The following is a 16,852-nucleotide window of genomic DNA, read 5'->3' as shown; positions in this document are numbered from 1 at the left end:
GGAAACAGTCTAGCTATGATGGTGCTAAAGGCTGTATCCCCGTGAGATGGTGCTATTTACTTTATCCGACGGAGGGTGATGACTGTTCGCTCATATCCATCAAGGTAGACTGCTCATGGCTCTTTCTTGCCAAGCTCTTCTGTAAATCCTTAAACTTGGAAGTCTCAAAACCTTTCTGTACTTGTTTCTTGCAAACTGAAAAACAGCAAAGCAGTATCTTAAAACACAGATATATTATAACTGCTAAGCCAACAATTTTTAACAAAAACATAAAAATTCCAACAATCCATCCTTTGATTCCACTAAAACCACTTAGTAGGATTTAGCCATGAAAACCATCCCCAGTCACCCTTTAGAGTGTCAGGGATATTGTTTTTGTTGGCATATGCTTGTTTTTCATTTTCTATTTCTTGGACATGCCATTGAACCACTTCTTGTGCATTACAGGTTGAGTATCCCTTATCCAAAATGCTTGGGACCAGAGGTATTTTGGATATGGGATTTTTCCGTATTTTGGAATAATTGCATACCATAATGAGATATCATGGTGATGGGACCTAAATCTAAGCACAGAATGCATTTATGTTACATATACACCTTATACACACAGCCGGAAGGTAATTATAGCCAATATTTTTTATAACATTGTGCATTAAACAAAGTGTGTCTACATTAAAATAATTCATTTATGTTTCATATACACCTTATATACACACAGCCTGAAGGTCATTTAATACAATATTATTAAGAACTTTGTGTATTAAACAAAGTTTGTGTACATTAAGCCATCAAAAAACAAAGGTTTCACTATCTCACTCAAAAAAGTCTGTATTTCGGAATATTTGGATATGGGATACTCAACCTGTATCTGTTTCATCAGTGATAAATGTACAACACATTCTACCTGTCTGGGTATATAATGTCATGCAATAAGTACTGAAGTTCCCAATATAATGCCCCATAGTGGCCTGTCTGGTTTAGGCCCAATTAATCTCTGCATGTTTGTGTATTTTATTGTTCAAACCTAACTTGGGCAAGTTTGCAGTGGGATGCGTGTATCCAAGCTTCTCTGTCTTTAAGCTTCACCGACGTGGGCGTGGTCAGCAGCACTTGATATGGACCATTATATCTGGGCTCAAGTAACTTTCTCACGTGTCTATTCAGATACACCCAATATACTGGGTGGAGCTTGTGCAGAGATGTCAGTTTTTCAGTAAGACTTTTTACATATGCAGTCAAATCACCATGTTTATGCTGTAATTCTTGTGGATAATAACATCCTATCTTAGGTATGCTACCAAACATGATTTCATAAGGTGAATAACCTGTAGTCTTTACTAGATGTGGTTGTAATACTGAACCAACTAGATGTTGTTCTAATACTGAACCAATTTTTCCCTGTGTCCTGTATAGCTTTCTGTATTTCAAGCTTGAGGGTTCCATTATATTTTTAAACCCTGCATTATGTGTGTCATAACTTCTCCTGTGAAATGAGTGCTTCTATCTGACTCAATAGTCTCTGGTACTCCATGTCTGCAGACAACTTCTGATAAAATTTTCTTGGCTGTGTTTTTTGCTGTTGCTTTGGCTTCTGGCCAGACTACATTTGGATATAGTCCATTTGCAGTCTCTGAAATGGGAAATAGCTTTTAGGGATGGCTTCAAGGTTTGTCTTGACTTTTTGTCCTGGATTTGAAATCCCACATATCCAGCAGGCTTGTACAAATTTGGCTGCAGCTGGGTAGGATCCTGGAGCTATCCACCTGTCTGTGACTAAGTTTCCCATCTGATCTTTTTCCAGGTGTGCGAGTCCATGGCTGACTTGACACATAGGTGGATATAAGCTTCTGGGTAAGCATAACTCCTCTTCTGATTTTCATAAGCCAGTTTCGTCTTCCTGTCTGGCTCCTCTTCTCTGCCATGCTGCTTTCTCTTCAGGACCTGCTTGTTCCTGAAATTTCTTCAAATCCTGTAAATCAGGAATTTGAGGCTTCACTTTCTATGTTTCTTCTGTCTGTGTAGTGTAGATTGCTACCTTCACTGGTTGTTTGGCTGCTTTTTTTCCCCCTCCCCAGGCTACTTTCTCATTCTCTCCTGCTTGGTTCTGAAGCTTAATCAGCATAATCAGGCTTTTGGTCTGGCACTAGAATAGTTACTGTATAGGCTTGCCTTTTCTGCTGGGGCCATTTTGCTGCCCTCTTAGTTTCAGCATCTGCCAGATTGTTGCCTCTTGTTTCAGGAGTATCGTTTCTTGTGTGTGCCTGGATCTTAATTACTGCCACTTTGTGTGGTCCTTGCAGAGCTCTGAACCGGTGTCTGATCAGTGAATCATGTTGTATATCTTTGCCACTTGCTGTCTCAAAGTCTCTGCTTTTCCATATTTGCCCATAATCTTGTGCTGGGATGGTAAGGATCCAGAATCCACAACTTCAATTTCAGTAGTTACTGCATATCCTGTATAAGGAATTCCATCCTCATAGTATCTTGAACCATCCACATATAGCTCATGCTGAGCATTGGGTAGGGCTGTATCTGTAACATGTGGCAAAGGTTGAGTTTCTTGTTCCATTAAAGCCACACAATCATGAGAGAAAGAAAATTTTGATTATTAGAATTATTCTCTACCTCTTCTGGACCATCCCTCTCGTCCTGCGTCCATGATGACCTGTTTCTATCCTCTTCTTCTGGACCACCTTCCTGGTCCTCATCATCATCTTCTTGCTGATCCATCAATAGGGAAGATAATCTGTTTCTCCCTCCTTTTGAATCTTGAGATTCAACACCTTTATTAATGTTGGAAAAGGGTTGCTGGGTTGAGGGTAGTACATCTTCTGATGGTTACGTTGTTGCACTTAGCAGTGCTACTTCATACATGGTCAGCCTTGGCCGCTGATAGGTGTTTGGTTCTTGCTTGTTGAAGAATTTCTGCAACTGCATGTGGTACCTGGATGATAAGTTCATGATTCAGCACTATGTCTGTGCTTTTGTCTTTTAGGACTGCTGCTGCTGCCACTGCTCTGATGCAGGTAGGTGCTCCTTGAATAATGTTGTCAAGCTTGCTTGAGTGGTAGGCCACTGGTCTTTGCTTTAGTCCTTGAATTTGCGTGAGGACTCCCAGTGCATGGCCTCCTTCATGACAATACAAGGTAAAAGGTTTACTGTAGTCAGGTAGTCCTAGGGCTGGAGATGAGGCAATTGCTGTTTTTTAATTGCTTGATTGCTTCTTCCATCTCTAGTTGGGTGGGGTGTGGACCCTCCTTTTTGGTGCTGTCATACAAAGTTTGCATGTAGACTGAAGCTAGAGGTATCCATTCTCTGCAGTATCCCACTAGGCCTAGGACTGTGACTTGCTTCACAGTAGTTGGCATTTTTGCTTGCAGTATGAGTCTTTTACTGTCCTCTGTCAGGTGCCTTGTACCGTGGGAAATACCATGTCCTAGGAAGATTACCTTTTGCTTTCCTAGCTGCAATTTCTCCTTTGAGGCTCTGCAGTCTTGTTCTTCCAGAAACTTCAATAAGGACACTGGGACAGATGTATTAACCTGGAGAAGGCATAAGGAAGTGATAACCAGTGATATGTGCAAGTTGATAAAGGCACCAGCCAATCAGATCCTAACTGTTAATTTACATATTGGAGCTGATTGGCTGGTGCCTCTATCACCTTGCACATATCACTGGTTTATCACTTCCTTATGCCTTCTCCAGGTTAATACATCTGCCCCTCTGTCTCTTCTTGGCACTTCTTTTCAGTGGTGGTGGCAATTAGCAGGTCATTCACATACTGTATCAGCTGTGTGTTTTCTGGATAGAGGGGTCTCCATGCTTGTAATATTGTAGACACGGCTTCAGTGAAATCACTTGGTGATGTGCCCCCCTCCCGGGGCAGTGTTGTCCAGCAGTATTTTCTTCCCTTATGTGTGAAAGCAAGAATCTTGTGCTGGGGTAAGGGGGTACTGTTTAATGGACACTGGTACTATTCCTTTCTTCAGTTGCAGGTGTACTGGCTGTAATGTAAGAAGGCCCACATCTGTTTTTCCTCGGACCATAATCTATCCGGGACTGATGATGTCCATGCTGGGAGTTGCTGTTCCTCTTCATTTTTTCTTTTCCTGTGAGAGGTAGACTTGTATATCAGCTTCTATTTCAGGTTGTATCTTTGCTGGAATGTTGCTGGTATACTTAATGCCTGTTGGGGTGTACTGGATAGTTGCTTGCATTAGGGCTAGGATGTCCGCTCCCAAAAGGTTGACTGGATAGGTGGGTGAGGTCAGGAATGCCACTGGGACAGGTGTGGCTTCATCATTGATGAGTAAGGGCATCATCTTACTTTCTTGCAGGGGTAGGGCTTGACCTCCCAATCCAGTTGCTTCGATGGCCTGATCTGTAAGTAAATGTGGAGGAATCTGGTTGTGCACAAAAATAGTTCTTGAAGCCCCTGTGTCTATTAAACAATCAAGTTCTTGTCCTGTGGGTAAAGTCACTGAAATGGTACCTTTTGTTGAAATGTCAGTTGCCGCAGGATACACAGATACTGTTGCTGACACAGGGGTTGCGCACCTTCATGCTCTGTCATCTTGTGCATGTTGGTTTACATATGGCTTGTCAGAAGTTTGCTGTTGTCTTTGCATGAATCTAAGATATTTTCTGTGATCCTTCTGGTGTCCTTGGAGCTTACACCAAAAAACATTTGCCAGTCATGTCATTACCTAGTGCATCCATTTGTTTCCTGGCTTGGTGTGGCTATCCTTCTTGTCCACTCCTAGGTCTGGGTGTCCATGTCTTTTGAGGACCCTGTATCAGGTGAACAGTCACTGCAGGAGTTTTAGACATGCGTTTGTCCTTCTTTTCCTTTTCCACATTCTCAATGCATTCCAGCACCTGTCATCTGTAAAAGCTGAGATCTTAATTAATTCTTTAAATCATTTAAAAAACTTTGTCTTTAACATTTTTGCTCCTGCAGTGTCACATACTGGATAGTTTTCATCCTCTTGTCTAACCACAAGTTTATTAGCACTGGCGTATATTGTCTGTTTTCTGCACAATATCTGGTGTCACGGGTGCAGTTTCCACTGTACTCTTGCTAAGAGATTTGTTCCACTTGCTCTAGTATATCGTTTGCTGTTGGCCTGTCTGCAATTTTTTATTTTTTTTTACCGCCTGCTGCATCTCGGGCAGCCGTTTGTTCTATAAGGGAATATTCTCCAGAGCCTACTGCTAGTCTAATAATTTGCTCTAAATCTATTCAGCAAGGTCTGTATATACCACATACACAGATTTTTCCTTATATCTGGTAATTCATTTACAATTCTTAAGATATCAGACTGAAACCATGGTGTGTAATGTTCCTGATCAATATGTCTGGGGGTGTAATGTCTGATTCATTTTCCCCTGCATCAAAACTGCATTACAGAAACTTCTAGTATTTCAGATAACAAAGTACAGTAGTAATGAGTCCCTATACTACTGTCTCCAAATATCTAACAGCTGAGAACTTTTTCCTAAACCAAAACTAAAATACACATTGTAAAATGACTTATGGGAATATATAAATTTACATAAGTATGCGTGATCACCCATTAATATAATTTGCAGTAGCATGTTCTATTTAGTTAAACTTACTGTTTTCTAATTATTTTATCTTATAAGGCATTCAGTAATGAAGTGACAGTTATTTCCCTCACACAACTTTTATTTACTGTTATATTATCAATATTTTGCAGTCATAAACATTTTACATCTGTATGTATGTACATATTAAAGTATGCTCGTAGAAGCATTATCTATACATACTGTTCCTTTAGGTTTTAATGTGGCTCAGGAAAAAATATCAGCTTATAAACGAGGGGGCAGCAAAACTGCAATTCCCATTACATGTAAACATTGCTGTTTCCCTGTAATCTACAGCGGTGTGCATGTAATATAAAAATTATAACAGAGGTTTAGATATTTCTCTCTAATAAATCAGTGCATGTGAAAAGTCTGTTTTATTCTAGGGGCATTATGTTGCCAAGACCTATGGCATTATTATTTCTCATATATACATGTGATGTATTGAACCTCAATTTCCTGAGACAGTTTGCCCAAAAAAAAATTCAGTGTCACAAAACCCCTTTTTATTAATCCAGTGTTTGTTATTTGCTTCAAACCTTCTCCATTTGTCAGGATCCAGTTTCCCTTCCTCTGGGAAGTTTGCCCTTTTAAAAATCGCACCTAATACCATTAAGTGCCTTTTTCCCCTCCCTATCACTGACAATCCCCAGGGGAGGCCTCTCCCTGGGTTTCCTACCATGTGCACCCACCGCGTGAATGATCAGTTCACCTTGCGATACCCTTATGGGCTGCAACCGTTACTTGCACTGCGTAGTATCCAAAAACAAAAGTCAGTCTATATTTTTAACTCTTAGGAAGATACCTCAGTTTAAAAGACCTGCTCTTTTAAACATAACACTTAAAGTGTTTTCTTCCCTTCTCTCATAGGAAGATACCTCATGGGAAAGTTACCAAACTAACAATAAAAAGGTTAAATGAAGCAAACTATTTGGATCTTAATCTCTGACACAACAAAACAAAACTTTGATATTGTTGACTGGACTCTACCTAGTTCACAAAGACTTCTTCAAACACTGAATCATACGTCTCTTATGTCTCTCTCTAATTACATATATATTCCGTCCAGGAGGCGACTCTGAATAAACTCCTCTACCCTTGTGGCCAAAGAGTTTCTCAAATCCGTCTGTGGACAGATGACTGGTGTTGTGGCATTGCCTTCTCCTCCTTGTGATGGTGGAAAATCAATCACCAGTGCTCCCCAAGTGAGACCTGTATAATAGACTACTTCTTCTGGACTGCTGAGGTGTGTCCCTATGATTATTGTTAAATTACTCCGGGAATCTGTACCTTGTCCTTCATAATTTCCTCCCCGTCTCATGTATTCTGTTGCCCCTGGTATTCTTGGAATATTCCCCACTATTCTTGGAATACGGTCCCCTTGAGTTTGAAAAGTTATGTGTCCCGTACACCCTGGGCAATCATACCTGAGCCCCCTCTCTATTAACTCCAGCATGCACTTAGAGCAATGATACCCGAACTCCTCTATTTAGTCCATCTTACCTTTAAGTCTGAATTACTATATTTTGGTTCAGGTTTAAAATTATACTATAGCAATAAAGAACATTTACAAAACTGACATGTCAATTTGGAAAAAAAAATATATATATTTTTTGTAAATGTGAAAACTGAAAAACTGAAACTTATGTACGTACTTTATCAGAGAACACAGAAAAACAACAAATTGAGCATCTTTTAAACAGACAAACGGGTTCTATATCACGTATACTACCTGCACATATATTAACAGACTGGTAGATAGTATACAAACACTGAGAGAGCAATTAAGTTGAAAATCAATCTTTAGATTACTCACCCGGGGTTTTGTCAGTGGTTGTATACGAGCATCAGCCGCGTCATTATCTGCTGGCAGGAGCGTTAGTGATCCTGGACCACAAGCCCCCATGTAATTGTTGGAGACAGACTCCGTATATCAACATCCTTCGGTTGTCTGTTCAATACCCTCGGACATCAGTCAATGGTTCTGTACTTAGCAGCTGGCTGGAGAGCAGAAATAATGAGACAACACACACAGGAGATATGTAGAAGCTCATCAAGACATTTCTGATCTCACTTGTTGCTCTAGGAGCGTTTATGCACAAATAAACAAAGGAATAAAGGTATGGCAGTGTATTAGCCAATCAAAGTACACCATGTGCAAAGATAAACAATTATTTAATTACACCAATTATAGCATTCCTGAACATATTCTTATCACTTTTGCTCATTAATTTAATGAGAAGGCCTTCTTCTTATCGCCATCTGGACATTAATCTTGAAAGCTTTTTTTTCCATTGTCACCTGAACATTCCAAAACCTACTCCTTTAATGTTCTCATCACGCAATTAAAGTTTTATCTTAACCTGGGAGTTAACTAAATGTCCTTGTGACTGCAGCTGGAGAAATCATATTGCTCTTACATAGATATTTCTGTGAGGAACTATTTTGTTAATTCATTTAAGTAAATTACATATACTAGCTGGCTATGTTCATTGATTATAGCAATGAACATTCTAATCAATACCAAATTATGAGACAAAGAATCACATAACTACTTATTGGGTTGAAACTTATTTTATAGCATTATACGTGCTTTTAGCTATTAAATACAAAGCTTACAACAGTTATAAAGATGATTTTAGATTTATAACTGTTCAAATTCCTTTTAAACGGTTTAAGGTAATTTTCTGGGCATCTTGCCAAAAATACTAACTAGCAACTAATTTAATCTGCAGGTGTGAATTCTTTAGGCTTACTAGCCTAATGAGCTACCATATACATATAGGGACAGTGGCGCACCCAGGGGGGGTTTCCGAGCACCCAGAAACCCCCCTCCACTAAAAAAAAAAAATATATATATTTTTTTTATTTTTTTAGCTGCATGAGTATTATTAATGGCTGTTTAGCGTCCTCTGCAGCCTGCTGTCTTCCTGGTGGCACATGTAAGTGCAATAAAAGTTTTAACAGTTTACTTTATTTTAATTATAGTACATACATATCCATGTGCATACATATATACACATGTATATACATACATATAAACACACACACATGATATATATATATATATATATATACATGTGTATATATATGTGTACTGTACATATATATATATGTATGCATGTTTAATATGATATGTATATGTATGTGTGTGTGTGTGTATATATATATATATATATATATATATATATGTGTGTAGATATATGTACAGTATATATATATATATATATATATATATACACACACACAGACACCCTAGTTTTACGGACCCAGCATATACTGGGTCACCTCAGTCCCCACCCCCGTGATCGGCTCCGCCCAGTTCTGGAAACCCCCCCCATGCAAATCCTGCGTTTGCCGCTGAGGGAGTTGTTGACCTTAAAGGTTATCATTTTTAACAAGCTACTGCTTCTTACCGTATTTCTCTTATTAATAAGTTTCGTTTATACAAGTACAAAAATTCACTAAATAAACTCTTAAAGGGGTAGGTAGGATTAATAACCCATATATGCATCTGAACTGATGCTTGACCATTAGTAATATGTTGAAGTGCATTTTTCTTATACAGGTTGCTAGGGCTAAGGATCTCATGCTTATATCATATACATGTTAGCATTACTTATACACCTATAAAAAAAAATAGCTTGAAATACATATAGAATGGCTGCTATTATACAAAATGGCTAATAGCTGCTTTAGCATAATACTGTCTCTCTCACTGAGACATCCTTCCAGTAATGTGTAGGTGCTCATTTCCTCTGGATTACAGGAGCAACATGATGGGGAATGGACTACACAAGCTCTCTGTAGTACTGTGTAGATAGTGTACACCATGCCTCCGGATTATTGCTCCACAATTCCCTAATATTCACCAGTGTTAGGACCCTGCATCTCACATGTGTTCTATTGGGTTCAAATCTGGCACATAGGACCAACTCATGATGACAGACTCAGTGGAGCACTCTTCCAGCCATAATCTGGTGGCTGTGGACCTGCGGTGGAGCATTGTCCAGCTGAAATGAGTGACTACATGACATTAATGGTTGCAAATGATGCGCATGGATGGTTACGCAGCATTTGCCATTCAGGGATGTCTGCAGATTTATCAGGGGTCTTAAAGCAGCACACAACATAACAGATCCACCGTCCTTGTTAGCATACGGGTTCCATATCCTCGTGCATTTTTCTTCATAGCTGTAGTTGTCCATCTGCTGAAAACAATTGGAACCTTAATTTGTTGTATTGGGCTACATGTTTCCTGTCATCTCCAGTGGGGATGTGCAGGAGCACAGGCGTTGGGCTTGTGCCGTGGGGTCAGTAATGGGACCCGAGTGGGCCATTGGCTCCTGTACCCCATAGAAGGAAGAAAGGAAACCTTGCACTGTTGTAAACACTGATGTTGCCTAGGGCTCCAGCATTACATATTGCTGTATTGTTCGTGTCGGGATCTGTTCTGTTTGGATCCATTGTGTTTTTTCTGTGGGCACTAGTCTTTAGATAGGGCTGAAGAGAGTATAGGTTAGAACACTAATGAAGCTACTTGCTGTAGTTGACTCTAGGACGACTGAGGTAAGGCAGATAAATGGGCTTTAACCAGTGAGGAACTGAAACCGGATTACAGCTGGAACCAAATGATGTAACTTTGAATATATTTTCCCTGTATAATAATGGGATATCAAGACTGTAATTGTGGCATAGTATGTCTCTGTTATACACCGTCACTTATTAAAGTTGATAGTATGAAAAGAAATAAGTTTATAGTTAGCAGACGTCGCATCGTCTCCTGGTGACAACCTTAAATTGTGATCCCTCTCTTACGAGTAATCGGGCAGGATAGAAAATACCATTTAATGCGGGTCTAGAGGGGGGTTTCCAAATACAGTCCACAATCTCCCACTCTGCGGAATATTGGAGCAAGTGCGGGAGTCTGGGAGAGCGGTAGAAGAACCTGGTAACGACCCTGGAGAGTAATGTAAACATTGGTCTTTTTATAACCTGGCGTTGAAGCTAAAATCTGGGGCCAGATGCATTGGCGGACTAATCCGTCAGCCGTGCAGGATGCCTGCCCGTACTCGGATGGTTTTTTAAAGGGGCAATAATGTATAAGGCATTGTTTTAAGCAACTCATTATAGCTTTGAAAGAATCTGAATTGCACTTAAACATGTATGGACTTTGATGGTGATGGTGACCGGAATCTCTCCATGGAAAATAACAAGTCTTAAGTAATGTTCTTGGACCACGTAACATTTGGCATCCCACTAAGCGCCAATCCTTATGGATCCCTTTGGTGGCAACCACTACCTGGTACCAATACCATCTCATGGATCATGACCTCATCAGCATATCTGTGGATGTACAGAAGTGACACTAAACTCAAGAACCTTCTTCATATTTGTATATTAATTACTAGGACATTATGATACCTGTAGGAGGAACACCGTTATTTAGTAGTTTATGGCCTCTCTGAAACTTCCCCTCAATTACCCAATTAACAAATGGCATCCTCCTTTGATAATTATGTATGCCTTGTATACTGTACTTCTCTGGGCCTGCTTAGGCTCAGTTATGTGGTGAGGGACAGGATTCACTTCTGTTTGTCCACATATATTATGATTGGAAGTCACCAGCACTGGTTTACGCCTATTATATTGGCCATAAATAATTTGAATTGGTCCCGGACCACCAATCCAAGGCACCCCTTCAAATGTCCTGAGGCACCCCAGGGTGCCTCGGCACACAGTTTGAGAACCACTGGCATATGCTGTATAAAACATTTAAATACTATAAAAAAAAGTGTTCAGGAAAAGGTTAAACATACCATAATAAACATACATATATAATAGAACCATTACTGTACTTTCTAAGCACACATTCACCCACCTCATGGTAAGGCTCCTGTCTCTTCTTCCTGGTAGCTACTGTCTGGTCTAGTGCACTGATTGTGGACTCAGATCCACACACAGAAAACTTTGTTGAAGAATCTGGGCATGTGCAGCAGCTGTGCTCTGTCCCTTACACTGCATGATGTGGCGGCAGCTCTACTAATTGTATTATATACCATTGCTATTGTAATTTGAGCCATTTGCCAAGAGGAGAGGGGATCTGGGCAACTGGACCCCCCCTTACCTCCCATCCTGTGTTTGCCTATGGTGTGGTGTCATAAACTTGTAATGCATGTGACTGTACCCTTTTTGAGTGTATATATCCATTGTAATATAGAATTGACTAACACTGTATGTGTTAGTTGCCTATAAGGTGTCAGGATGTCACTGTTTATGTCTCCATGCAGGAGGGGGAGTATATAGAGGAACACAGGGGTCTGTACAAGTACGTGATGATGGAGAATCACCGGCCCCTCACATCACTGGGTAAGAGAAAACTGTCATGTATTGTACAGGGGAGAGCAGGTATGGGGGCCCCTATATACACACATCACCTGATAATCACATATATACACTGTACTCAGTCACTGTGTGTCTCCTACAGATGGGCCCAGTAACAGAGATACCCCAGAGAGATGTCCCCGTCCTCTGTATTCCCAGGATTGTACAGAGGAGAGTCACAGGATCCCACAGGAGGATCAGGTAGGTGGGATTTAGGGTCTTCCCAATAAACCAAAGTGACTGTCACTATATGATCTGTACAGAAGCTGTATCTTATACACTGATTATTATTATTTTCTCTGACGTCCTAGTGGATGCTGGGAACTCCGTAAGGACCATGGGGAATAGCGGCTCCGCAGGAGACTGGGCACAACTAAAAGAAAGCTTTTAGACTACCTGGTGTGCACTGGCTCCTCCCACTATGACCCTCCTCCAAGCCTCAGTTAGATTTTTGTGCCCGGCCGAGCTGGATGCACACTAGGGGCTCTCCTGAGCTCCTAGAAAGAAAGTATATTTTAGGTTTTTTATTTTACAGTGAGACCTGCTGGCAACAGGCTCACTGCAACGAGGGACTAAGGGGAGAAGAAGCGAACCTACCTGCTTGCAGCTAGCTTGGGCTTCTTAGGCTACTGGACACCATTAGCTCCAGAGGGATGGACCGCAGGACCCGTCCTTGGTGTTCGTTCCCGGAGCCACGCCGCCGTCCCCCTTACAGAGCCAGAAGCAAGAAGAGGTCTGGAAAATCGGCGGCAGAAGACTTGAGTCTTCACCAAGGTAGCACACAGCACTGCAGCTGTGCGCCATTGCTCCTCATGTACACCTCACACTCCGGTCACTGATGGGTGCAGGGCGCTGGGGGGGGCGCCCTGAGCAGCAATAAAAACACCTTGGCTGGCAAAATAATCACAATATATAGCCCCAGAGGCTATATATGTGATAAATACCCCTGCCAGAATCCATAAAAAAGCGGGAGAAAAGTCCGCGAAAAAGGGGCGGAGCTATCTCCCTCAGCACACTGGCGCCATTTTCCCTTCACAGTGCAGCTGGAAGACAGCTCCCCAGGCTCTCCCCTGTAGTTTTCAGGCTCAAAGGGTTAAAAAGAGAGGGGGGGGCCACAAAATTTAGGCGCAATATTGTATATACAAGCAGCTATTGGGAAAAATCACTCAGTTATAGTGTTAATCCCTGTGTTATATAGCGCTCTGGTGTGTGCTGGCATACTCTCTCTCTGTCTCCCCAAAGGGCTTCCTGTCCTCAGTCAGAGCATTCCCTGTGTGTGTGCGGTGTGTCGGTACGGCTGTGTCGACATGTTTGATGAGGAGGCTTATATGGAGGCGGAGCAGATGCCGATAAATGTGATGTCGCCCCTTGTGGGGCCGACACCAGAGTGGATGGATAGGTGGAAGGTATTAACCGACAGTGTCAACTCCTTACATAAAAGGCTGGATGACGTAACAGCTGTGGGACAGCCGGCTTCTCAGCCCGCGCCTGCCCAGGCGTCTCAAAGGCCATCAGGGGCTCAAAAACGCCCGCTCCCTCAGATGGCAGACACAGGTGTCGACACGGAGTCTGACTCCAGTGTCGACGGGGTTGAGACATATAAAAAATCCACTAGGAACATCTGTTGCATGATCCCGGCAGTAAAAAATGTGTTACACATTTCTGATATTAACCCAAGTACCACTAAAAAAGGGTTTTATGTTTGGGGAGAAAAAGCAGCCAGTGTTTTGTTCCCCTATCAGATGAGTGAATGCAGTGTGTGAAAATTCCCCCGATAAGAAACTGGTAATTTCTAAAAAGTTACTGATGGCGTACCCTTTCCCGCCAGAGGATAGGTTACGCTGGGAGATATCCCCTAGGGTGGATAAGGCGCTCACACGTTTGTCAAAAAAGGTGGCACTGCCGTCTTAGGATACGGCCACTTTGAAGGTACCTGTTGATAAAAAGCAGGAGGCTATCCTGAAGTCTGTATTTACACACTCAGGTACTAGACTGAGACCTGCAATTGCCTCAGCATGGATAGTGCTGCTGCAGCGTGGTCTGTGACCCTGTCAGACAGGGATACCATTTTGCTAACATAAGAGCATATTAAAGACGTCGTCTTATATATGAGGGATGCACAGAGGGATATTTGCCGGCTGGCATCCAGAATTAATGCAATGTCCATTCTGCCAGGAGGGTATTAGAGACCCGGCACTGGACAGGTGATGCTGACTTTAAAAGGCACATAGAGATTCTGCCTTATAAGGGTGAGGAACTGTTTGGGGATGGTCTCTGGGACCTCGTATCCACAGCAACAACTGGGAAGAAATTTTTTTACCTCAGGTTTCCTCACAGCCTAAGAAAGCACTGTATTATCAGGTACAGTCCTTTCGGCTTCAGAAAAGCAAGCGGGTCAAAGGCGCTTCCTTTCTGCACAGAGACAAGGGAAGAGGGAAAAAGCTGCACCAGTCAGCCAGTTCCCAGAATCAAAATTCTTCCCCCGCTTCCTCTGAGTCCACCGCATGACGCGGGGGCTCCACAGGTGTAGCCAGGTACGGTGGGGGGCCGCCTCAAAAATTTCAGCGATCAGTGGGCTCGCTCACAGGTGGATCCCTGGGTCCTTCAGGTAGTATTTCAGGGGTACAAGCTGGAATTCGAGACGTCTTACCCCCCTGCCATTTCCTCATATCTGCCTTGCCGACAACTCCCTCAAGCAGGGAGGCTGTGCTAGAGGCAATTCACAAGCTGTATTCCCAGCAGGTGATAGTCAAGGTTCCCCTACTTCAACAAGGACGGGGTTACTATTCCACAATGTTTGTGGTACCGAAACTGGACGGTTCGGTGAGACCCATTTTAAATTTGAAATCCTTGAACATATACATAAAAAAATTCAAGTTCAAGATGGAATCGCTCAGGGCGGTTATTGCAAGCCTGGACGAGGGGGATTACATAGTATCCCTGGACATCAAGGATGCTTACCTGCATGTCCCCATTACCATCCTCACCAGGAGTACCTCAGATTTGTGGTACAGGATTGCCATTACCAATTCCAGACGCTGCCGTTTGGACTGTCCACGGCACCGAGGGTGTTTACCAAGGTAATGGCAGAAATGATGATACTCCTTTGAAAAAAGGGAGTTTTAATTATCCCGTACTTGGACGATCTCCTTATAAAGGCGAGGTCCAAGGAGCAGTTGTTGGTCGGGGTAGCACTATCTCGGGAAGTGCTACAACAGCACGGATGGATTCTAAACATTCCAAAGTCACAGCTGGTTCCTACCACACGCCTACTGTTCCTGGGATGGTTCTGGACACAGAACAGAAAAAAGTGTTTCTCCCGCAGGAGAAAGCCAAGGAGCTGTCATCTCTAGTCAGAGACCTCCTGAAACCAAAACAGGTATCGGTGCATCACTGCACACGAGTCCTGGGAAAAATGGTAGCTTCCTACGAAGCAATTCCATTCAGCAGGTTCCATGCAAGAACTTTTCAGTGGGACCTCTTGGACAAGTGGTCGGGATCGCATTTTCAGATGCATCGGCTGATAACCCTGTCTCCAAGGACCAGGGTATCTCTACTGTGGTGGCTGCAGAGTGCTCATCTTCAAGAGGGCCGCAGATTCGGCATACAGGACTGGGTCCTGGTGACCACGGATGCCAGCCTTCGAGGCTGGGGGGCAGTCACACAGGGAGAAATTTCCGAGGACTTTGGTCAAGTCAGGAGTCGTCCCTACACATAAATATTCTGGAACTGAGGGCCATTTACAAAGCCCTAAGTCAGGCAAGGCCCCTGCTTCAAAACCAGCCGGTACTGATCCAATCAGACAACATCACGGCAGTCGCCCATGTAAACCGACAGGGCGGCACAAGAAGCAGGATGGCGATGGCAGAAGCCACAAGGATTCTCCGATGGGCGGAAAATCACGTCTTAGCACTGTCAGCAGTGTTCATTCCGGGAGTGGACAACTGGGAAGCAGACTTCCTCAGCAGACACGACCTACACCCGGGAGAGTGGGGACTTCATCCAGAAGTCTTCCAACTGATGGTAGACCGTTGGGAAAGGCCACAGGTGGACATGATGGCGTCCCGCCTAAACAAAAAACTAGAGAGATATTGCGCCAGGTCAAGGGACCCTCAGGCGATAGCTGTGGACGCTCTAGTGACATCGTGGGTGTACCAGTCGGTTTATGTGTTCCCTCCTCTGCCTCTCATACCAAAGGTACTGAGAATAATAAGAGGACGAGGAGTAAGAACGATACTCGTGGTTTCGGATTGGCCAAGAAGGGCTTGGTACCCAGAACTTCAAGAAATGATATCAGAGGACCCATGGCCTCTACCGCTCAGACAGGATCTGCTACAGCAGGGGCCCTGTCTGTTCCAAGACTTACCGCGGCTGCGTTTGACGGCATGGCGGTTGAATACCGGATCCTAAAGGAAAAGGGCATTCCGGAGGAAGTCATTCCTACGCTGATAAAAGCCAGGAAAGAAGTAACCGCAAACCATTATCACCGTATTTGGCGAAAATATGTTGCGTGGTGTGAGGCCAGGAAGGCCCCAACAGAGGAATTTCAGCTGGGTCGTTTTCTGCAATTCCTACAGTCAGGAGTGACTATGGGCCTAAAATTGGGTTCCATTAAGGTCCAGATTTCGGCTCTGTCGATTTTCTTCCAGAAAGAACTGGCTTCACTGCCTGAAGTTCAGACATTTGTAAAGGGAGTGCTGCATATTCACCCCCCTTTTGTGCCTCCTGTGGCACCTTGGGATCTCAACGTGGTGTTGAGGTTTCCTAAAATCATATTGGTTTGAGCCACTTAAAACCGTGGATCTGAAATATCTCACGTGGAAAGTGGTCATGTTATTGGCCTTGGCTTCGGCCAGGCGTG

At 43.0% G+C, this 16,852-nt stretch overlaps 2 protein-coding genes across 2 annotated transcripts in view; one reads left to right on the top strand and one right to left on the bottom strand.

Moving 5' to 3' along the window:
- The window catches only part of LOC135056941 (uncharacterized), a 205,817-nt gene that overhangs the window by 73,494 nt on the left and 115,471 nt on the right, over positions 1-16,852 (bottom strand). The window lies entirely within an intron of this gene.
- The window catches only part of LOC135056961 (oocyte zinc finger protein XlCOF6-like), a 64,078-nt gene that overhangs the window by 35,281 nt on the left and 11,945 nt on the right, over positions 1-16,852 (top strand). The window contains exons 2-4 of the mRNA XM_063962758.1: positions 6,677-6,853; positions 11,898-11,976; positions 12,095-12,192. Of these exons, the coding sequence (XP_063818828.1) occupies positions 11,943-11,976; positions 12,095-12,192 (132 nt within the window). The 5' untranslated portion in view covers positions 6,677-6,853; positions 11,898-11,942. The remainder of the gene's footprint in view (positions 1-6,676; positions 6,854-11,897; positions 11,977-12,094; positions 12,193-16,852) is intronic.

The sequence above is a fragment of the Pseudophryne corroboree genome, chromosome 3, assembly GCF_028390025.1.
Source record: "Pseudophryne corroboree isolate aPseCor3 chromosome 3, aPseCor3.hap2, whole genome shotgun sequence".
Classification (NCBI taxonomy): Eukaryota; Metazoa; Chordata; class Amphibia; order Anura; family Myobatrachidae; genus Pseudophryne; species Pseudophryne corroboree.
This window is presented reverse-complemented; position numbering and strand designations above follow the sequence as displayed.